We start from the raw sequence: 20,848 nt of genomic DNA, 5'->3' as shown, positions 1-20,848 counted from the left end.
ACCGATGTCGGAATGCCGTCATGGCGGGGTTAAAAGTGCTTGACTTGCAATGTTATGGAAGATATCTTACCTACCAAACCTACCTATGTCATTTTAGATGCCCGGCCAATATGCGTAGATACGAAGCTAATAAGGAAGCTTGGACTGCGCTCAACTCCATTTCGCATCTAATTTCAATACAGAGTACAAATTTTAGTATCCTGTTCTATTCTGTCAGTATAGTTGTACGTTTTAAGCCGAGACGAGCGCTAATGAAGAGAGAGAAAATCGCAGTGTTCTAAAACAAGGACTATTTTGCAGTCATAAGCATCCAACGTCTAATGAGAACCTATTTTAACTTTTTCTAACCCCTGATTTGTGCTTCTGATGAATGTCGACAAAGGGGAATTAAAAAAAAAAAAGAATGCACGCAAAGCTTATGGTATAAATGCTGTGCTGGCTAAAGAAGAAATGATCCAGAAACCCCTGGCGACAACATCTTACTCCGTCCTTACTAGTTCTATACAGTCTGCTTTGGTCTATTTCTTGTCGGCCAGCCTGCCCTCGATCTTGGCCTTTTCCCGCTCGCGAATCTCCTTCAACTCTTGCTTGGAGGTGTCGTAGTTGGCCGTGACCTGGTTGAAAGGGTTCTCTGGACTCTTTTCAAACTCCTTCCTGATTTTCTCCTGCTTCTGCTTGAGTCTCAGGCCCGACATGCTCCCGTCTGCCTCGACCTCCTTGAGTCGTCTCTCCTCGAATGCGGCATAGGCGGCCTTGAACCTCCTCTCCGGGTGCCTGTCGATCTTTGCCGCGTCAGATGACGACGTCAAGGACAGGGCGTCGAGCGCATTGTCGATACCGGTCGCGTTGAGGGCCGAGAGCGGCTTGCTGTCGTCCCCGTCGAGCTGGGAGAGGTCGAGGCCTCGTGACGGGCCACTCGTCTTCTTGACCGCCGATTTGGCATTCTTGGGGTTTGACCTTCCAGGGGTGTTCTTCTCCTCCTCTGCAAGTAGGGCGTCCTTCTCCGCCTTCTTTCTCGCCGCTTCTGCCTTCTTTGCCGCTTCAGCCTCCCTGCAAAAATAAAGCGCGGTGTTAATATTCCGTCAGCCCATGTTTCTTGTTTTGTTGGTCGTCTCGGCGCAGAACGCCACACATATAGCCCCGCTTGATCGGAGTGTTTTAACTTAGAAAGAGGAGGGTTAGGGAAGCGGTGAGTGTCAGACTGAGCGGGGGATGGGTAGGTGCGTCGACTGAGAATGAATGCGATATGTATGGCTTGGACTGTCGTGACTGGGTGCTACAGATCGGAGGTATCCGAAATGAGCTTTGTCTCATTTCCGAGTTTCTCCATCGTCATCCCTGGCGCAAATGGGTGAAATGTAGATAGAACTACAATCCCCCCCTATGAAGAAGGTAGCCTATAACCGGCATCGTACGGAGTAGAAGAACAAACTGCCCCAATCGCGGGGAGGTGCAACACAATATGGTCGGGGGAAGGGAAAGCCAGTAAATCTTGACAGAAAAAAGGCTTACTTCTTGGAGTTGTTCTTTGCGCCCTTATCCCACTCCGCTGACTCTTTGGCCTCCCGACGAGCGTCCTCAGCTGCAGCTTTCTGCGCAGCAGCGTCGGCCTTGCGCGCGTTCCCAGCAGCCTTCTTGCTGTTCTCCCCAGCCGCCTTCTTGCCTGCCATATCGCGTGTGTGTCGTGCAATAAGAAAAAAAGAAGAAAAAAAAACTAGTCGCTTTTCGGTATCTGTTGCCTGCCGGGTTTTGCGAGCGGGGCTGATGAGCAAAGAGGGGTGCGAAAAACGGGTAACTAGAACTGCACAAATACAAGGTCGAATACAAGTAAAAACGTAAGATGGGCGCAATAATTGCAGTGTTACTTCGGATGGAGAGCTGCCGTAGCACTGAGCTGTAGATACATGTATGTGGTGATAAATCAAGAGAGAGAGAGACAAACACAAATATTCGACCGCGGCAGCTTTTTACGCGACGGAGGAGTGACGCATGTACGATCACCATTCTGCCCCGCAGTGGAGTGGGTGCAGCTTGGAGCTCTTGCGTATCGTCAGATATTACAGTACTTACCTTGGCCGAAGAGCGGAGGGGCCAAGCTAGTCGCCAGCTACCGAGTCTAGGATCCTTCCCGCAATGCCCAAAGATGTATTCTTTGTTCTACAGTATCTACCTAAGGTACCTAGGTAGCTGATTTACCCCAGAGGTTCCAAACTAGCCACCTATTGTGGAGTGCTCGGGAGTGCAGTAATAGTTCGTGCTTATTATAATCGTAGGAAATTCATCAGCGTCTCCCTATTCCGTCACTACTCCGTACCTTGCCCGATAGCCCAATACCCACTCAGTCACCTACCCCTCAACCTCAAGCATATTGCTAGAAACCAAAGAAGAAGAAAATTCAGGTCTACCGAAGTGGTGCATTATTCGGTTGATTGCATCTCGTCTAATCTGGTATCATCTGAGACGGCCATGGGATATGGCCTAGTATGCATGCAATAGCCCTTATGTTACAATGTCTATGTTGGCAGACACGGGAAGTTACATCTATGACTATCTAATAATATCTGGGAGCTGGTAGCCAAAACCAATCTAATATCAGCAGTCCTGGGACTTGCGTATAACCTTCATGCGTCCTTTTGCATCCCGCTCGCCTCGAAGATGATCTAGTCTAGTCTACTGTAGGCATGAATGAGTAGGATCAACTTCCGGTGGCTTGCTTGGGGTTTATTTTACTTTTATTTCATTCTCTCGTTGTTTTATGTGATTGAAACCAAAGCACGACATAAAATGTGGCGTATCCTTGCTCAAGAACTAGTCTAGTCTAGTTCAAAAAGTCCCGCATACCGTCTGAGTATCTCTCTTGTTAGTGGCGAAATTTCATACAGCATACTATATGAAAAGCAGCTACGCTACGGTGACGGAAGATGGATGGGTAGGAGTCAGCACCCTATCATGTCGACGGAGGGAGCTGCGCCAGCATTGGCTGCGATCGCTGCCGTAAAGGTTGTCCGGGTTTCTGGGATGGGCAGTGGGCCAGTCCCCAATGCCAACTCGAGGGGGGGCGTGTAGTTTCCGAATCCTTCTCAGACTCTATTTTACAGCACTTTATTTTTTTTCCCGCTTTCTTTTCTCAGGAAAGTGACTTGTAGTCGTAGTTATACCAAAAAGAACTGTTTTATCTCCGAATCCCTTCTGGTAATGCAGGTTGAAGGGTGCCATCATGCTGTGTTCGGGAGGAAGTCTCCGGCATCAGATTGCGGTCCGCCTCGTTTACGCAGTTTATCATCCACTAGGTCTCTGGAGCAGCAGCGAGAAACTTATTGCCACCCCACAACTCGCCCAGACCGGTGTGAGATCCAAGGATCATAAAAACGATAGTTATAGGCCATTAGGCAGGGACAAAGAAAGATAATCTGGCCAAGCGATGTGCGAATAGGGAAGAGCCCTTCATTGCAACCACAAATATGGGAGCCACGGATGCTGCAAGTCTTGCAAGCAAATCAACCCCTCACCGGCTTCCAGGGTGTCACTCATCATCGGGTGATCGGGTTCCAAGGTGCTTACATGTTCGAATTGCTTCTTTTGATAAACCTGCTGTTCAGAGATGGGGTAATGACACGCTCCTTGAGATCTCTTAGTGGAGGGGGTTGTGTTTGGCTCCCTATGCCCCCAGTCCGCACGCAAGCACAGCATCATTTGAAAGAACAGCGGTCGACTCCTCTTTTTTTCCCCTCATCCACAGCTGAACGTCTGTCATTTGCCAAGGAAACTCGATCTGAAAGCCACGGCGGTTTGTCTCAGACCGGGGCTGCGATCCGACATACCGCGATATCACCAACAGCTTCCGGCACCACCAAATCGACTCTTATCCTGACTCTTCAATGGGATAACTTTTGGTCTGTGGCACTTCGGAGAGACATTTGAACTGCTGGTGGGATGCTTTGCATGTTGCACCGCCGACACTCTCGCCATGAGACAGGGCGACATTGGTGTATCACAACGTTGCTATAAGCCTGCCACGCTGCTACGTTGCCGGCCAGTTTCCGCGCATAGTGGTGGGTAAGGGCTGCATACGAAAAAGTTGTCCATCCTATCGCGTTGCTCCGTATTCACACGCAAATGCCAAGACAGCTGTCTATGTGATTGGGCGCTCTGGGGTAGATACAGAAGACAGCACGCCACCACACAGAGCACATGCCCTTTCCCTTCTGGGGTGCTGACAGCTCGAGCTACTTCTAAACAGCCTTAAGATGAGACAAAAAATACATGTTTATGGCAGTACTTACATCTCGGTCCTCGGTGAATTGTAGAAACCGAGTTGTCAGCAATCCAATGTCCCAAGAGGGATATGTGCGTGTGATCTTTGCGTGGCATCCATTTTATGCTGTGATACGTTGGACAGCTGCCTGAAGTCACTACCGTTATTGCTTGTAAGAACCAATGGTGTCAGTGGTCCGGGCGAAGTGTTTCCATTCCGATTCCAGTACTCGAGTGCGAGGCATGCGTCGGCGGCAGACGGCTGCCAACTCATCAGTCTATGCAGCCAACCTATGACAAGGCCACTTTTAACCTTCACCGGTGAGACGACAGATAAAAAAAAGGGCCGGCAGTCACAATGGTTGATTCTATGGCATAGGTAGGTCAGAAAACTTCATCGGTTGGTTGGCAAAATAAAACTTTCTTGTATTAGTCGAGCAGAGTCTCGTACCGGAACTGTTCTGTGTTTCCCCCGGCGCTGTGCATGGAATCGCCTCTGAAGATCATGATCATGGTGCGAAGGCGAGAAATCCTGACTGTCTTCCGGCACATTCGGCAGGCATGGTTACGTCCAGACTGCTGACCCTTGCGATGTCTCTTCCATGCCCCGTACGCGGATAGGGGATTGTTGTGCATGCAATCGAGTCTGCAACGGGTGTGACCAGCGGTACCGACCACTGACGATCCGTGGGTGGTCCTTTTCTTCGTATTCTCGATGCAGAATGCGAGCTGCTCTAAACAGTCAGTCAAGACTCAGGGAACGGCCCGATTTGGGTCGAGATAATCATGCAGCCAAGGGCATGTTGAAGGTGTCGCCATCACACTCGGTGAGATCCCTCGATAGTTCTAGGCTTGCCAGCCTCTGGATCGTATGATGTGGCATTTCACTATGTATGTATGCAGAGCTTTTTGTCCGCAGCCATGATACCAAGAGGTAGACCTGAGGTTGATCATTTGTCAAACAACGGGTATAATCTTGGTATGCGGCTTACTGCGAAGAGCATACCCCCTGTCAAGATAGCCCTGCAGCCGCGCTATGCGGTATTAAAATGAATGATCCCCAAAATGTATAAATACCGAATGAGTGACATGAAGCTCACACTCGTGCTGCACTGTGTGACCTTGCATGTCGCAATGAGGTTAGGTAGTTATAGGTAGGTAGGTATGTAGCTGAAGGCCCCAGAACTAGTGCTAGTCGGGCTGAGATTGCAAACAAGTGCCTACCTTATATGTGCGAAAGAAAAGCAAAAGCTCATAACAGGGATGTAGGATGTATTTTGTTTTATTATCACCGATGAAACGAGGAAAGAACAAACGAAAGCGAACGTGTCGGTAGTGTACCTAAGTGACCCAACCTACCTACCTACCAACTACGTATGGAAGCTCAAGGGAGGGAGGGGACGGGATATGCGGAACAAAATGCCCGCCCATCCATACCTACTATACTGGGGTTTTCAGCTTCGGCAGGAAACAGCTACCCATGTTGCATATCGCAACAAGATGCAGCCCAGCTGCATTAAAACCCAAGTACCTACAGAAGTGAGACTGCCGCCAATTTATAGCATCTCGATAATTTGTGTCTGCTGAAGGTACTTCGTAGGTAAGGTAGGGTATAACAGGGCGTTCCCGCCAATAGCTACCTACGAGCCGCATGGGTTATGAACCTATATTGTCAGGTAAACGAACACCCCCAAAAAGTATGTAATGGGTTTTTGCGGTTCCGCTTTGCTTTCACAACGAGCCAAGGCCTTGCGGATACAGTGCTCCGTACACTACAGCGTATTTACCGGGAACCGGCCAGCCGGTAATAAGGAGCCCGCTCATTACTCAAACACGAAGCCGATGGGGAATATTACAGAAAGTAGCCTAGCGGGGCCTGATATCAGCTACTACGTACGACGTGACAAGTCGTGGGTGAAAAAACAATACAGGTACGCCTCTTTTGGTAGGTACGGTTACAGTTACTGTACAATAAAAAGTACCTACCTACCTATCTACCTGGGTGTAGGTAGGCAGCCAAGTAATTATACATGCACAAAAGATCGTTCAAGATACCGGATCTCTTTCTCCAGACCGATCAAAGAACTGAGAAAATTGAAAAGCAACGTAATTAGAGAAGAGGGAGAAAAAAAGAGAGAGGGAATATCCAAGAAGAAACGAACGGACCTTGGCAAAAAATTGATCATGTGCCACTTTACCCGTCCCACAGCAGTGGAGTTTGCGTATCGGCAGTAACCTCAAACATCCTCTCAAGAGCTTTACCAATTTGCTTCTACGAAAGATCCACTTGCTTCCATTTGAGTTTCCACCGTCGGCATCGCCGGTTCGCGAGAAATTAGAGGACTTGATGGGCGAGAGTAACCCAGTCAGGTACATGGTAATAACTGTAATCACGGAATGAAATTGTAATCAGAGACATTTCACAGCAAGATCCACGATCTGGTGGGTGCAGAACCATAAAAAAGCCAGTCCCGCTTGAGGGCACACAGGGGGGAGAATTAGATACCTAGGGAAGAGGGAAGAAAAAAAAAAAAAAAAAATAGAAACCTCCACTGTGACCTGCAAGGAACCACCACATGCAAGTTCATCAGCTTGCCAGGGTGCAAAGTGTGGAAACCCAGGTTTTGGTTTTTTTTGGCTTTTTTTCTTTCCAGAAGAAACGAAGAAGAAAATTACTGCATGGTTTCTGCGGTACAGGATGGTAGCCCCTCTCAGGCTCGCCAGGTTCTTTTTTCCTTCTTTTTATTTTCTCTTGTGCTTCGCACGCGCCCGGGAAAACATGTCAGTCCACTCAACTCTTGAACATTGGACAATTAAAAGACGAGAGGGTATCGTCGAGCACGTCAAAGAAAATTCGGTTTTGGAACAGTGCCTGGGCGCTTGCGCACGAACCCAATTCTGGCGATTGGGAAGCTGAGCCTTGTCGCAATTTTCCCTGACGTTTGGCAGGAAGACACCCGCGGACCAGTCGGAAAGCGCGAGGTGTTTTCCGCGAGAGTTCCACTGTGCCACGCGGCTCTCTTCCCCGGGAAGGGGCAAGCCAGTCGGGGCTCGTCCGACCACCGTTGGCAAAAAGGCTCACCCCACACCAACTTTGAAAAGGGACAAATGGTTGGCTGATGGGATGACCATCAGGCGCCACCCTTGAGAGTTTGGACGGGCTGTTGGGCTAGGGGATTAATTAGCGAGGCTTGCGAGGGATTCTTTGCTAGCTGTACTGCATCTTCATTTTTCGCCATCTGGTTTCTTCTTGTGGGATGCACAAAATGCACTAAGTGAAGAAGAAATAAAGTAAGAAATCACTTGATCTGCGATTATTCTGCGATTGGATACGGGATGCACAACCGTTAAAAAAAAGAACTTCTAAAAGGGGTAAAAGATAGTTAAAATTGGAGAAAAGAAAATATAAACGTACCGTGTACCACGGTACATTCCAACTTGCATCACTCTACTTTTAGAAATACTGTAACACTGTAATACTGTACAGTACAGCAGAGAAACAAAGGCCGATCATTCAAACACATCATATTATTTTCAACCTTGAAACTTTGCCCATACGATGGTGACCGGTCCCACGGGAATCCACTTTGCAAAATTGGAACTGTTTTATCCCCCGCCTCGTGCTGGAATTATGACGAAGTTGAGATGCTGTAACATGAGAATTTTTGGTCAACCAGCCAGGGGGGCTAGGACGACCGGTTGCAACATCCGGGCTCAAAAAAACCCACGCTTTTCTTCCGAAAGGGAACCGGACTTGCATCTTGCGCACTAAAGCGACTGGGCAAGCCGGCTGCATCTGCAGCTTGTACAAGGTCCAAGGTGCCAAAAACTCGCGAATCGATCTGAATCTCATGCTCCTACCTGCCTATCCAAAAAAAAGTCACCCGGACAACATAGATATGAACCGTAAATCTGGGACCTGACAGCAGATTTTTCGGGTGTGTTATAGCTGCTAGCACCTGTTGGCGTCACCATATTTGCATGTTCCGTGCCGTAGCCGTGCTGCTAAAATATCTCTGATCCAATTTACCATGTCAGAGCAATGCGGTTTTGGGATATGTTGATCAGCAAGCCCATCGTATTACAGTACTCGTAGTAGTTTTTGAATTAATATGTGATGATGTGACGGCCAATTTCCCATGATAGAGGCGAACGAGCCGTAATGCTTCCTCGCTGCTATCTCCCATGCAAAAATTAAACAGGGTTGTCCAAGTCGCTTCGTCAGCTTGGCGAGGTGCAGTACGTAGGTACGTACATGCTTTTGTAGTAAAGATAAATCACTGACTGCACAGCTTTCCAGGGTGACGCTCTGCTCTTGTCACGAGTTCTCCCCAGACCCGTGAACCCGGCTTGGGCACCACTTCGTAAGATTGTGGATATTCCTCGGTGGAGGGCGACCAGGGGTTAAGCTCCATGTGTGACCGCCTTTTCGGCGACGACTCTCCACCATCGTTACCATCGCATAAGCTGCTAGACAGTGGTACTGTGTTACGTTGGACATTGTCTTGGGACCGGCAATGCTCGATAGAAAATCCGCGGGCATGGGAAAGCAGTAACACAGATACATTACAGTATACCTACTGTAGATAGATGGCAGTATGCCAAGCCTGCTTCTAGGTACGAAGAGCAGGACCTTTGCGTTTATTTACGTTTGGCATGCCTAACAAAAAACCACCGGCAGACTCACCTAGATCGTCACTGCATTAGCGCCTCGTTGGCTCCCGCGTGGGTTCGGCAGCCATGAGATCTCAAACCAGGCCGCTTTGGCATCTTTTGATCATCGTTCCAAGCCAACAGCCCCCTCCATTGCCAACCCCGGGAAAACTTCGGTTGCGTGGCAGTACGTACCTGTTGGCATGTCGTTTGTGACAGAGACAGAAGTGATCGCCTGTTTTACGATACGATGACAAGTTGGCATTTGGCATTTGGTACGCAAGTGTTTCCAGGGCGGCGGTGAAAAAAAAAAAAGTGGCATGTGATCGCCAGATGGACTTGTTGGGTCCCGAAAATACTGCATTCCGTCGATCTTTGGGGTTCAGCAGGGCAGATAGATGCAAGGGTATGTACACGGGGCATGACTGAAGCATCCCGCCGCCGTTGAACCGAATTATTTTCAGGCTGAACTGCTGAAAGGAGGGGCCATTCAAAATGCGGCAGACACGTTGTGCAGTCTCACAGGCTGCAAAACTGCGCGTCAAATCGCCGTGATGGGGCAACATTAGTGACTGTCAATGTCGGTGAGCTGAAAATAGTCCACTTGTCTTAGAAGGACTGGATAACATTGAAACGCCCAAAGGCTGTACAGGAACGATGACTCTTTTTGTCATGCGTGTAATCTTAGAAACCCATGTTTTCTTACGTTGATTACATAGTAAAGCCAGGCGCTGTCATGGCGTCGGGCGCCGAAGTGTACCTTACCCACCCGCTGTAAGGCGGTCATCGTAGGCTTCTGGAAACAGAAAGGAAAAAAAAAAGGAAAAACCAAGGCTTTTTCGTTCCCACCACGATTCACCGCTTGACATGCGGTGATACTGACGTTACGTGCTATACGTGGTAAAGAGCTTAGACTTCACGGGGATGTCCCACATAAGGCTGCTGGGTCCCCACCAACAGTCCAAAATCTCCACAAAAAGCTTCGATGACAACAGAAGCTGTCCGGGTACCTGGGCTTGCCAGGGAGTAAGGTAGGGCAAGGGAAGACTCCTGGCGAACCATTGTCAATCTTGTTTGCCAAGCAAGGTAGGCTGCACAGGGCGACAGCGACCACATGGTAAATCAGAACCTGAACTCAAAACACAACCAGATTCCGAGAGTCCACATCAGCTGATGGATAACAATATTGAAGAAAAAAAAAAAAAAAAAAAAAGACCTTAAGATTTTCAATGACCGCATTACTACGCAAAAACTCGGTCTGTAGCCTGCCTGGCCTTTGATTCTTCGCAAGCACAGCGACCCCTGTGCACAGACAAAGACAGAAAATAGTAGACCGACACTCACTGTATGGCTGGCTGACTGATCATGTCCACTATTACCCTTTAGAGACAAGACACAATTGGCGAGCAGCTTTTTCTTCGCGGGTATCAGAAATTAGGGAAAAAGTAAAGCGTAACCCCGTGGAGAAAGGGTAATTAAGTGGTACAAGAAATACCACTGCCCAGGTAAATGCCCGCCCCGTCTTGCCCAGATTGTTGGTAAGTACCTACCCTACTGTAAAACCGTCGCACTGCTTCTGATTACGACGCACAGCTGCATGCACACTGTGAGGAGACCCGCTCAAAAGTACCAGGGTACCTGAGAGGGCAAAAGAAGGAAAGGCACACCGGGCAATCGGGTGGGTTCGCCCCGGCTGGCTGCAACGCGACGCAGGCCAAAAAGTCAAAATGAACTTTTTTTTTCTCCCCTTTCATTTTTGTTTTCCTCCCTGGCGTCCCGAAAAAAAAAAGGAACCGGGTCGAGGGTTCCAGGGGGGTGCCCCCATTCTTCTATATCCCTGCACTCACTCTCCAAGCCCCATGTCTCTCTCTTTTTGCAAGACAATCGTGGCAATTGGCAAGGAACTGGTAGACCGGGACCGGCTTGCATCGTCGGGCACTTGCCGCCCAGTTACACTTAGCTCTGCCCTGGCTTCTTTGCTAAGGTAGGTACCTCCGAAAGGTTCCTGGAAAGCAGCGTGGAGCTACCAGCTCGAACCAGCGCCGGGATCCCTTCGCAAGATGACCACTAGAACCTTTAATCCCTTCCTGAATCTACCTAGTCAGAAGAGGATCTGCTTGTTCACCTTTGGGTCAAAGTGTCAACGCGACACCGCCGTTTCACTCCCTCCCAATTAAAAAAAAGAAGAAAAGCAATGACAAAAAAAGAAAGGAAAATACCGTACATCTCCTTTCCCCCTAATCCAGGTACCCGCCACACCTCATAACAGTAGTAGATAGACCTGGTGACCTCGCACCTCTTTTTGTCCATTGCCTTTATTTATTTTATTTGATTGTCTCTCTCTCTCTTCTAGCCACGCCCATCTTTTCCCACCTATCCAAATTGTTTGTTCTGTACACGCCTCCTCCGTATCTCTCACCGGCTCCAAGGACGAATTGTTTCTTCCCTCCTTTTTGCTCGACTACATAAATGAGGCTGCTTGCTTCCTGTTACATCACATCGCATTTTACTTGCCCAGACCCTTGAGACTGCATATCTGACCATCCTCTTCTTTGACGATCACTACACGGTCAACAAATAAACTGGGGGCCATCTTGCAGTTAAATAGATCTAACCGGTGATTCGCTATTCGACTACTACCGCCTTTGAACTCGGACCTCTTGAGAAACGTCTTAAGAGATCAAGCGTCCTCCTTCCCGACCAGCTCACGGCCCTTGGAACTGGTCCCATCCTTGACAGAACGTGGCCCACAGACATCAAGCTCACTCATGAGCTAACGCTTGTTCTCGGTTCCTGTCTTTCCTGCAGATTTCTTTTCTCTTTGCAACTTTGACATAACAAAGACCAATTGCACTCATCATACATACACAAACACATCCCTAGACCGTGACTCCCTTTCACCGCACCTAGCCCCCTGTCTACAGACAGGTATTCAACCACGGGTAGGATTCATCAGACCTCGTCGTCTTCACAACGATGGGGAGGTCCTGTATGAGCCTGAGCAGGCGTAGCTCATCACCGGCTGCGCCTGCAACTTCAAACTCGCCGCCGTTCCCAAAGCAGCAGCTTCTCGTCCTCGGTATGTGATCTGCCGGGCCCCGAGAGGGGGCGTTGCCTTCACAAAGAGACATGTCAGTGAGGTTTGAGTGGCCTGATCATCCGTTAACAACAACTTGCCATCCATGTAGCATTATGCAGGATATGCGAACCAATCGCTTTCATGGGGATATTCCCCTACATCTACTCCATGGTCCAGGATTTCAAAATAACCGAGGATGAGAGCACCATTGCCATGTACGCCGGCATGGTTACCTCTGCATTCACCTTTGCCGAATTTTCGACGGGCGTCTTATGGGGACGCCTGAGCGACAAGGTCGGGAGAAAGCCCATTCTGCTCATGGGGCTGGTGGGAACGGCGATCAGTGTGCTTCTCTTTGGTTTTTCGCCAAATCTCTACGTTGCGCTCTTCGCTAGGGCCCTGGGCGGGTTTCTTAACGGGTATGAAACTTTATCCCTGCTGTTCATGGGGGGTGGTGTATCTCCCATTCATTGAACAGATGGTCTGACTTTATTTGCAGTAACATCGGCGTCTTGCAAACGACAGTCGCAGAGCTGGTCAAGTCCAAGGAACATCAACGTAAGTCCCCCAAGACTTTTACATCGGGATGCCTAGTTTTTGCTTGCATTTACTAACATGCAAACAGCCCGCGCTTATACTATCATGCCTACTGTATGGTGCTTGGGGTCTATAATCGGCCCAGCCATTGGTGGCGCGTTGGCCAAGCCTTGCAGCACGTACCCCAACGTGTTCAAGCCAGGCACAATCTGGGAAACGTTCCCTTATCTGCTTCCCAATCTCTTCAGCGCTGGGGCAGTCTTTATTGGTGTTATGATCGGTATCCTTTTCTTAGATGAGACTCACGCCGAGAAGAAGAAAGAGCGAGACCGAGGCCGAGAGCTCGGAAAAGCCTTGGTTGCCAGGCTCCAGTGGCTTTGGACGTCACCAACGACCAGCTCCCCCATCGATGTTAAAGGGGAGCAGCAGCCGTTGCTTTTGCGCCTGGACGATGAACCACTCCCTGGATATCAGACACAGGAGAGCTCGCCGCAACTGTCCTCTCAGAAGCCATCGGATTCACTGGATGACCTGGACTTGTCGGCTGCAACAATTACTGTCGATGATGGAGAGCAGGTCGAGGCGCCGAAGAAGAACAGGACCTTCACCAAGCCCGTCATTCTCAACATCGTTGCATATGGAATTCTGGCCTTGTAAGTTGTATTCATTCGGGCGATTGTGGGATATATCACGGTACTATGTGGGCTAACTTGACTGACTCTTTGATAAGCCACACCATGACCTACGACCAATTACTGCCCATCTTTTTGAGCACTTCTCCCCAACATAGACCGGTGTCGTTACCTTTCAAGTTCTCAGACGGATTCGGCTATGACACTGCAACTGTCGGTGTCATCATCGGACTGCAAGGCATCTATGCCATCCTCTCGAACCTGGTCATCGTCCCCTTCGTGCTCAGTCACGTCGGCTCTCTGCGCCTATTTAGGCTGACGTCGCTCTCATACTTTGCGCTGTACTTGATCACGCCATATCTGGTGCTCCTCCCGGACCACCTTCGGATGTACGGAATCTACGCAGCCTTGGTGTGGAAATGCACATTCTCAACAATCGCATACCCAAGCAATGCGATTCTCCTGGCGAATTCAGCTCCAAGTTTGCTCGCTTTGGGCAGTATCAATGGCGTCGCAGCGTCCACGGCGAGCTTATGTCGCGGGTTCGGCCCGACGATATCTGGCCTGCTGTACGCAGCGGGTCTCAAGATGGGCTACTCTGGCCTGCCATGGTGGTGCAGCGGACTGATGACCATCGTGGGGGCGTTTGTAAGCCTTCAGATTACAGATCCTGCAGACAGGACAGACGAGAAGCAGGAGGACATTGAAACAGCACCAGATGCCAGTTGATGACCGATTATCTCGACTGATCAACTATCCCTCCGGAAAGCACTTGATGGGACACAAAAGCACCCGCCTCTACCATCTTGATTTTTTTTTTCTCAATTCGCTTCTTGATGAACCCTCTTATTCATTATATTGTTATTAAAACCCTTGGAACATCTTTCTTGAGTTGTTTTGGTCTTTTGTTTTTCTTCTCTGGTCTGGACAATGCAATACCCCCAATGTGTTTTTTTTTCTCATTTACTACTATGGTTGGCCGGAGCTATATGTGTTTCTTACCATGACCTCATGTCGTCATCTTTTCAGCATATTAACGGTGTTTTCAGCGGAAAGCAATCTGTTTTTGTTTTTACGAGGCCTCGCTTGGCTTCTCTGGGCAAACTAAAACCTCTCATCTGGCAAGGCGCATGAATTGGTAAGGGTTACATGGCACCAACCACCAGATCTTGATTTTCAGCGTCACTTGATTTTTTTTTTCCTGGTCTCTCTCTGTTCCTTTCCTCCGGGCTTCTTTCAGTTCCTTTCCTTCTGGCTTACTGTTTCATCTTCCTATGGCATCCCTCATCTTCTTCTCTGGGCATGACACATTTCTTTTAGTACAATCTGGCCCAGGAGGCCCAACAAAAAGCAACAGACGCAAATGGGATGGCTGGTTGGATGGATACCCTGGGTTTCTCGATCGATATTTGCTTTTTTGGTGTCTTTTTGGTATGGTGCATATGTACTTATTCCTTACTCTTTTTCTCTCTTTTGGAGCTCTCAATGCCAACTTGATGACACCCTCCCACGACTATGCCAAGCTCTGCTGCTATTGGTCACTCTACGCGTGATTTGCTTTCTCGCCCCCGATTTTTGGCGCTAAAGTATTGGGGGCATCTTCGTCTTTTTGATGGCATCTTTGCCGACTCAAATACAGGTGAAAGGCTTGATGTGATACTATTTTGGAGAGTAGCATTTATGTTCTCTGCAAAATTTTCGTTCTTTATCTCACCCCGGAGAAAAGAAAAAAAAGAGAGAAAAAAAAAACAACTATACTGAAAATGATGGCTTGGCATGCGGCTTGAACACAGTTCTTACCTAAGGTAAGGAAGGTACCTACCTACCTTACCTACCTAGGTATGTATCTAAGATTAGATAAGGTACGGTACGGTACGCAGGTCGGCATCTACAAAGAAGGTGGTTGCTAACATCCGGAACGGATTGCGATTGGTCACTTTCTCTTTCTGGCAGCCGATTGTACAAGGTAAATCCCTGACGTCTTGATTGTCTTTTTAGGCAAGAGTCACCCACAGACAACCGACCTTTTACGTCCGTAGCACATCAAACACCGCCACACACAGCTGCGTTGAGATGCAAGAGGGCCGACTGTCAAGTGATCGACCCCAAACGGTGGCCCCTACATATGAGCTGCGTGACATGGCGGGCAAATTAAGGTTTCCCAAAAATAATGACAGAGCAAGCGGAAGAAAAGAAAAGAAAGTAAGGATGCAACTGCCAAAATCACATTTCATATCTACCACGTAGCGTATGGCAATGTATGGTTATGAGGTAGGGTTTGTTGAGGTAAACCTGGGGGCTGCGTTTTTTTTTCTTCTTCTTTCTTCGTTCTATGCTGGCACATAACTGGCTGGCTTGATGCAAGTACCCGGCCGCTACATTCCCCTCTCCTACCCTCCAAGAGCACATAAGCATCATCTTTATGCTCAAAGGCAAAGCAACCCAACCCCCATACTCTGTCTTGCTGCCAACACAACGGACATGGCTGGCGGTGTCGCTTGTAAACGCTCAAGTGAAGGTCATCTTTTTATTTTATTTTAGTTTTTTAATTTAGGTTTCTCTCTCATACTAATTTTTCTCTCCTATCCTCCCTTTTGGGTAACACAGCATTGCATCTTCCTTCCTACCTAATCGATTGGATGCAACACCACCCATTCCTTGAGCCTGCAACGGAACATGGGGCCCGAAACGTAGACGCACAAAGAGCTTGGCTTGGTTAGGGTAGCATCCTTAAACACAAGAGAGAAAGCGAGGCTTTTCCAAGCGGGCGGTTCGCCTCTCCACCTTTCCTCTCGCTTTTCTGTCTATTTGATCGCCTGTCGTCAGCATCTTGTTTAATACTTGTCATTCTTTCCCCCCTTTTTTTCGCAATCACTTATGCGCGAGGCAGATATTCTCTGTTTGAAATATTCACCGCAGGCTCCGTCATCCCTGCTCTATCCGTCATATCAGAGAGCAAGCCGTCTATCCGCCTTTCAGGGCTCAAAATCAGACAGACACTTGTCCTGGCCTTACCCGGTCAGGTAAATGCCCAAACAGATCCATACACACCTAGGTAGATAAAGGTGGACATTTCAAAGGATTTTCTTCCCACGCGGATCGAGGCTTTAAGTTTTCTTCGTCTCAGTCTTGGTATTTATCGGGTCGAAGGACAGCACGAGACGCCTACACGCCCTACTCCTCCAGCTCCGAGGCATATCCCTAGTGACCGGAGGGAAAATCCCATGCTGAAGTAACTACTGTTTACAACAGGATCAGTACAAGAAGTCCTTGGGGGCTGGTGCTCAACTGGAAACAAGGTGGTTGTGGTACTCTTTTGTTTCATCTCCCGGTCTTGGTGCCGGAGGGGCTAGCAACCCCGGGCTGGGCCTCATCACTCCCCGTGGGCCTCAGTTTTGACTCCTATCATGCTATCCTCTCTGTCCACCAGAGGCAGAACAGAAACCATGTCGACGTCACCTCGCAGCCAACCTCAGCAACCGCCATACTACAAGCAAGAACAGCATCACCACTACCAAGATCCGCATCAACCACCGTCGCCCCAACATCATCACCGAGCTAAGCGCGCGAGACGGTCATCTCCAGGCCCAGAGACGCAAAACACGCCGCCGCCGTCCGCCTCAGCCTCGGCCAGTGTCCCTTCACCCGTAAGCGAGGACGTCCAAGGTGGCAGCAGCAGTATCGATGGGTCTGTTACCACCATACCGGGCCAAAGCAGCAATTTCCGCAACGTGAGCGCGTGCTCGAGATGCCGCGCGCGCAAGAATCGCTGTGACCAGAGATTGCCTAACTGTACGGGGTGTGAGAAGGCTGGCGTGGATTGCATTGGCTATGATCCCATAACCAAGCGGGAGGTCCCACGAAGGTTAGTTACTTCATCTTCAAAGCCTTGTGTCTCGCTGCCCACCAACCGAGGCTATAGGTATATCAACTTCAATGATGCTTGCATATTACTGTAATGTTTGCTGTCATGGACAGGCATCGCCGTGTACCTGCCATAGGTCATCTCAACCCTTCTTGTAGGATGATGAAAGACAGATCGACGTTAACAATGAGAACGTGCTTGCAGTTATATCTTCTTTCTCGAGAATCGCGTCATGTCACTCGAGACTTTGTTAGAATCCAAGGGAATCCCGTTCCCCAAGGCCGATAAACTCACGATGTTTTCCAGAGCAGCGGACAGGCCAACTCCATCGACACAACCGCCAAATCAGAGTACACAAATCGATCCATCAACTGTTAACCAAGCCCATCGAAGAGGAGGGCCATGCTGTCATGCGGGCTGCCAAGACCACCACCATGTAAGAGGTCCCGCTTCCCCGTCAACAGCAGAGCCGTCAGCGTCGAAGCACCGTTTCACTGGCGCCATTTTTGCGACCAACCGAAGCGATGCTGAGCAGCTAGCGCAGTATCACCGGCGCGAGTTTCCAGATCGTGGTGAAGGGGCTAATCCATCCAAATCTGTCGTCAAGAGAGAGCAGGAAGGCGGCGGATCCATGCGGGACTCGTTCTTTGGTTTGCATACCAAGTCGCCACGCCATCCAGTTCGCCAGGCCGAGTTTCCGGGCAAAGAAGTTGGTCATCGTTTAGTCGAGCTCTACTTCCAACATGCTAACCCACAGATCCCCATCCTACACCGTGTGGAATTCATGGATATCTTTCATCAAGCATACACTGCCGAAGGACCTGTGCGGGACCGAGAGCTGTGCTTGCTGCACATGGTTTTTGCGATTGGTAGCGCCCAGAGTCTGGGAGACTCGTACGACTCGGACGACGGCGAGAAGCAGTACCAGCCTGAAGAGTACTATGCCAGCGCCAAGGAGCATTTCCAGACATGTTCAAGGATCACGGGCATACGTGCGGGGAACGACACGGAGCGGCATTTGACAGCCCTTGAATACCTCCAAATACACCTTCTGAAAGCCAGTTTTGCTCTTCTAAGACCTGTATCCCCAGGACTGTGGTACATCACTGGCGAGGCGATGAGGTTGGCAGTCGATCTCGGTCTACATTTCGAGCAGGGCAACGAGCCCCAGTTCAGGCTAGATAACGCAAGAAGACAGACCGATAGAGAGGCTGACCGGGATCGGGGAGCACGAGAGTACATGCGGGACCGCCGGCGCAGGCTCTGGTGGTGTGCATATTCTCTTGATCGACTTATAAGTATTTGTGTCGGGCGCCCATTGGGAGTCAGCGATCAGGTCATCACTACCGAGTTCCCCTCTCTGGCGGATGACAGATTCATTACTCCACAAGGAATCATGGTGCCGCCGTCAGGTCAACCGGCCGGGCCGAGCTACAAATTTGTTGCCCAGCACTATTTCCGGCTGCGGCTATTGCAATCGGAAATAGTACAGGCGCTACAGATACAACAGGCTCAAGCAGCCTGCCAGCAGCGCATGGATACCAAGATGGCCTCCCCGTTTCCAGCCCAGTTCGCATCGTTTCGAGATTGGAGAAGAGACATTGAAAAGCGTCTCACTGAGTGGAGGGATAGTGCACCCACAAAGGAGCAAACCGGAGTTGACTTTTCCACCGAGTTCCTTGAGGTCAACTACTGGCAGGTCATCATCTTTCTTCTTAGACAGAGCCTGCCTGTACCCAACGACTTTCGTAAAGAGTACCAGATCTTTAAAGAGTTTAACAGCCCAAGCATACACAACGTTGAGCTTCGGGAAGATCAAGAGGCCGTATATGTCAAGGTGGCAGAGGCCGGGGCCAAGATATTGAAACTCTACAACCGTCTCAACCAACGAGGAGTCGTGAACTACACTTACCTGGCCACCCACTACGTCTACATGTCGGGAATCTACTACCTCTATGCAATCTGGCACTCTGCTCAGGTTAGGAGCAATACTGTGAGTCTAGCGGCGTCGAGACCTTGTCATCTGTTTATTTTTTTTTTTATTTTTTTTAAAAAAAAGAAAACACACATAAGTCTGACTAACATCCTTGTGCGCCTTGCTCCAGTTGCTAGATGAGGTGAACGATACAATTGCAAGAGGGCATACTGTTTTCACTGCTCTCATCCCCAAATGTCCCCCCGCCGAACGATGCAGAGACGCGTTTGATCGAATGGCAAAAGCAACCGTCAAGAGGGCCATGATGCAGGGTGGCTTTGCGTCAGCTCCCGGGAGGCAAGCCGAGGTTGAACGTCAACATCGGTTCCGACCAGGGGCTACTAGTCCAGCACGTAGCCCACATGCGCCCAAAAGTGAAGAATCATGGTCGACAAGAATTCACAGTCCAACACACCTCCGTCGCATTGGGGAGGCAAGCAGCAACATACCTTACAGCCGTTCTCATCATCATGAGGGAAGCTACAATACCACACTACCGTCGCCACCAGGGCACGCTATGCGGCTCCCCCAACCACGTTCTATGCAGGAGGACGGTTTGATAAAGCTCGAGAACGAGGCATTCGGGACTCATATACAACAACCATCGAGCAGGTTCCACGGAAGCCTGGAGTCGACGATACGCCCGCACGACTCTTCTCAAGGAGCCGGTGAGGATGTCAAAGCAGTGGCGACCGCTGCAGATGCTATGGTGTCGACATTTTTCTCCCAGCAACAGGCGCGGAGACACTCGGCTTCGTCTCCCACCGGAGCGCCGACTCTACCGCCCCCGCCCATGCACCCGTCGACACCGCACTCGGGGTTGCCCAACGGTATGGAAGTGCTGATGGCCACACCACAGATGCAACTCCAGCCACAACACCAGAATCACCACCACCAACTTCCGCCAACGCCCAATAGTTATCAGCCAGGCATTATCAACTTTGAGGAGCCGCAGGGCATGGACTTTATGCAGAGCCTCATGGCCGTGGCACCCCCAGGTAGCGATCCCTTCATGGATCTCCAGATGAACTTTGGCTTCGCTGCTGGCTGGGGAGGTCAGTATCAAGACTTTAGCGACGGATCCCAGGTAGACCTTCTTGGTGGTTTCTGGGCCGATAGACAGCAGGGTGGTTTTGCCGGTGGTGGGGGTCTTTGAAGCGTTTTGTCAGCTTTTTTTTTTGGGTGGTTTGTACTTGTTCTGGTTTTCTTTTGTTTCTCTCTTTTATTTTCTTTTGGGGGGAATATGCTCCTGGCGTCTCTGTTTGTTGGTGAGGCGTTTGTCGCCACTCCTGCTCCGGATTGTTTTGTTTCATATACCCTTTAAGCGTGCCGTCGGATCTGTTTACCACCTCAGGCTGTATTTTTTGCCATTCTACTCGAGTGTTCATACGGATGTTGGCTCATAGAAGCTATTGACGTACATAACAGATGCAAAGACGTCCAATATGAATGCTTTTCGAATGAAGGCATCCTTACTCATGAGATTTCAAGTTCAAGCAGGTGGTGAATAAGGCATGGTTGCATTAAGTTGGGTCTGCTAATATCTTTAAGCTGTTTGTCTGGGAAATTGACACTTGGGGATAGCTAATAGAACCCTGGATTTGTCTACAATACAAACTGGAACGAATCCCCCGACATTTCCATCTTTTCTTAGCAAACAGAGTTACCAAAGAAAAAAAACAAAACTGATAACTCCTCTGGATATAATGAAATTAATAGCACCTCGAGGGAATAGCAAGAGTTGTCAGAACATTATGATATCGTAAACCGCCAAGGCTAGCACTGATATACCCCATGATATCCGTACTGTCTGTATGCGGATCAACTAGTCGATTTGTTCCATATGCTTTTGA

General features: G+C 49.4%; 6 protein-coding genes across 6 annotated transcripts; 2 read left to right on the top strand and 4 right to left on the bottom strand.

The window, feature by feature from the left end:
- Nucleotides 1-113: 113 nt before the first annotated feature.
- On the bottom strand, nt 114-2,003 carry PgNI_04024 (uncharacterized protein). The gene is made up of 2 exons (XM_031124076.1): nt 1,513-2,003; nt 114-1,050 (listed from the first exon to the last, which is right to left on the bottom strand). Exons 1-2 carry the CDS (start codon nt 1,668-1,670, stop codon nt 519-521), a joined length of 690 nt encoding a protein of 229 aa, XP_030984530.1. The 5' UTR covers nt 1,671-2,003; the 3' UTR covers nt 114-518.
- A 2,029-nt stretch (nt 2,004-4,032) lies between these two features.
- Nucleotides 4,033-4,755, bottom strand: PgNI_04023 (uncharacterized protein). The gene is made up of 2 exons (XM_031124075.1): nt 4,706-4,755; nt 4,033-4,622 (listed from the first exon to the last, which is right to left on the bottom strand). The coding sequence occupies exons 1-2, from the start codon at nt 4,738-4,740 to the stop codon at nt 4,319-4,321; spliced, it is 339 nt and encodes a 112-aa protein (XP_030984527.1). The 5' UTR covers nt 4,741-4,755; the 3' UTR covers nt 4,033-4,318.
- Nucleotides 4,756-6,300: 1,545 nt separating this feature from the next.
- Nucleotides 6,301-7,414, bottom strand: PgNI_04022 (uncharacterized protein; the record flags this gene model as incomplete). Its single annotated transcript, XM_031124074.1, has 3 exons — nt 6,301-6,339; nt 6,421-6,638; nt 7,147-7,414. Coding segments are annotated over 3 exons (525 nt in total), but the record flags the coding sequence as incomplete, so codon positions are not given.
- A 2,204-nt stretch (nt 7,415-9,618) lies between these two features.
- On the bottom strand, nt 9,619-9,944 carry PgNI_04021 (uncharacterized protein; the record flags this gene model as incomplete). The annotated part of the gene is made up of 2 exons (XM_031124073.1): nt 9,619-9,679; nt 9,796-9,944. Coding segments are annotated over 2 exons (210 nt in total), but the record flags the coding sequence as incomplete, so codon positions are not given.
- Nucleotides 9,945-10,686: 742 nt separating this feature from the next.
- PgNI_04020 (uncharacterized protein) lies at nt 10,687-14,660 on the top strand. The gene is made up of 5 exons (XM_031124072.1): nt 10,687-11,986; nt 12,096-12,405; nt 12,486-12,544; nt 12,612-13,176; nt 13,254-14,660. Exons 1-5 carry the CDS (start codon nt 11,884-11,886, stop codon nt 13,882-13,884), a joined length of 1,668 nt encoding a protein of 555 aa, XP_030984526.1. The 5' UTR covers nt 10,687-11,883; the 3' UTR covers nt 13,885-14,660.
- Nucleotides 14,661-15,603: 943 nt separating this feature from the next.
- PgNI_04019 (uncharacterized protein) lies at nt 15,604-20,478 on the top strand. The gene is made up of 3 exons (XM_031124071.1): nt 15,604-17,020; nt 17,225-19,013; nt 19,126-20,478. The coding sequence occupies exons 1-3, from the start codon at nt 16,563-16,565 to the stop codon at nt 20,149-20,151; spliced, it is 3,273 nt and encodes a 1,090-aa protein (XP_030983368.1). The 5' UTR covers nt 15,604-16,562; the 3' UTR covers nt 20,152-20,478.
- Nucleotides 20,479-20,848: the final 370 nt, after the last annotated feature.

The sequence above is a fragment of the Pyricularia grisea genome, assembly GCF_004355905.1.
Source record: "Pyricularia grisea strain NI907 chromosome Unknown Pyricularia_grisea_NI907_Scaffold_2, whole genome shotgun sequence".
NCBI lineage: Eukaryota > Fungi > Ascomycota > Sordariomycetes > Magnaporthales > Pyriculariaceae > Pyricularia > Pyricularia grisea.
The sequence above is the reverse complement of the archived record's forward strand: the minus strand, read 5'-3'. Positions and strand labels throughout refer to the sequence as shown.

What these genes read in the sequence shown, in the direction of transcription:
- PgNI_04024 (XM_031124076.1), bottom strand. Translation starts at nt 1,670, where the DNA reads ATGGCAGGCAAGAAGGCGGCTGGGGAGAACAGCAAGAAGGCTGCTGGG. An exon ending in GCAAAGAACAACTCCAAGAA is followed by an intron (nt 1,051 to 1,512) that starts GTAAGCCTTTTT and finishes TTATTTTTGCAG; the next exon opens with GGAGGCTGAAGCGGCAAAGA.
- PgNI_04019 (XM_031124071.1), top strand. Translation starts at nt 16,563, where the DNA reads ATGCTATCCTCTCTGTCCACCAGAGGCAGAACAGAAACCATGTCGACG. An exon ending in AAGCGGGAGGTCCCACGAAG is followed by an intron (nt 17,021 to 17,224) that starts GTTAGTTACTTC and finishes ACGTGCTTGCAG; the next exon opens with TTATATCTTCTTTCTCGAGA. An exon ending in CTCAGGTTAGGAGCAATACT is followed by an intron (nt 19,014 to 19,125) that starts GTGAGTCTAGCG and finishes GCCTTGCTCCAG; the next exon opens with TTGCTAGATGAGGTGAACGA.
- PgNI_04020 (XM_031124072.1), top strand. Translation starts at nt 11,884, where the DNA reads ATGGGGAGGTCCTGTATGAGCCTGAGCAGGCGTAGCTCATCACCGGCT. An exon ending in GCAGCAGCTTCTCGTCCTCG is followed by an intron (nt 11,987 to 12,095) that starts GTATGTGATCTG and finishes CCATCCATGTAG; the next exon opens with CATTATGCAGGATATGCGAA. An exon ending in CTGGGCGGGTTTCTTAACGG is followed by an intron (nt 12,406 to 12,485) that starts GTATGAAACTTT and finishes CTTTATTTGCAG; the next exon opens with TAACATCGGCGTCTTGCAAA.
- PgNI_04023 (XM_031124075.1), bottom strand. Translation starts at nt 4,740, where the DNA reads ATGCACAGCGCCGGGGGAAACACAGAACAGTTCCG. An exon ending in GGAAACACAGAACAGTTCCG is followed by an intron (nt 4,623 to 4,705) that starts GTACGAGACTCT and finishes CCTATGCCATAG; the next exon opens with AATCAACCATTGTGACTGCC.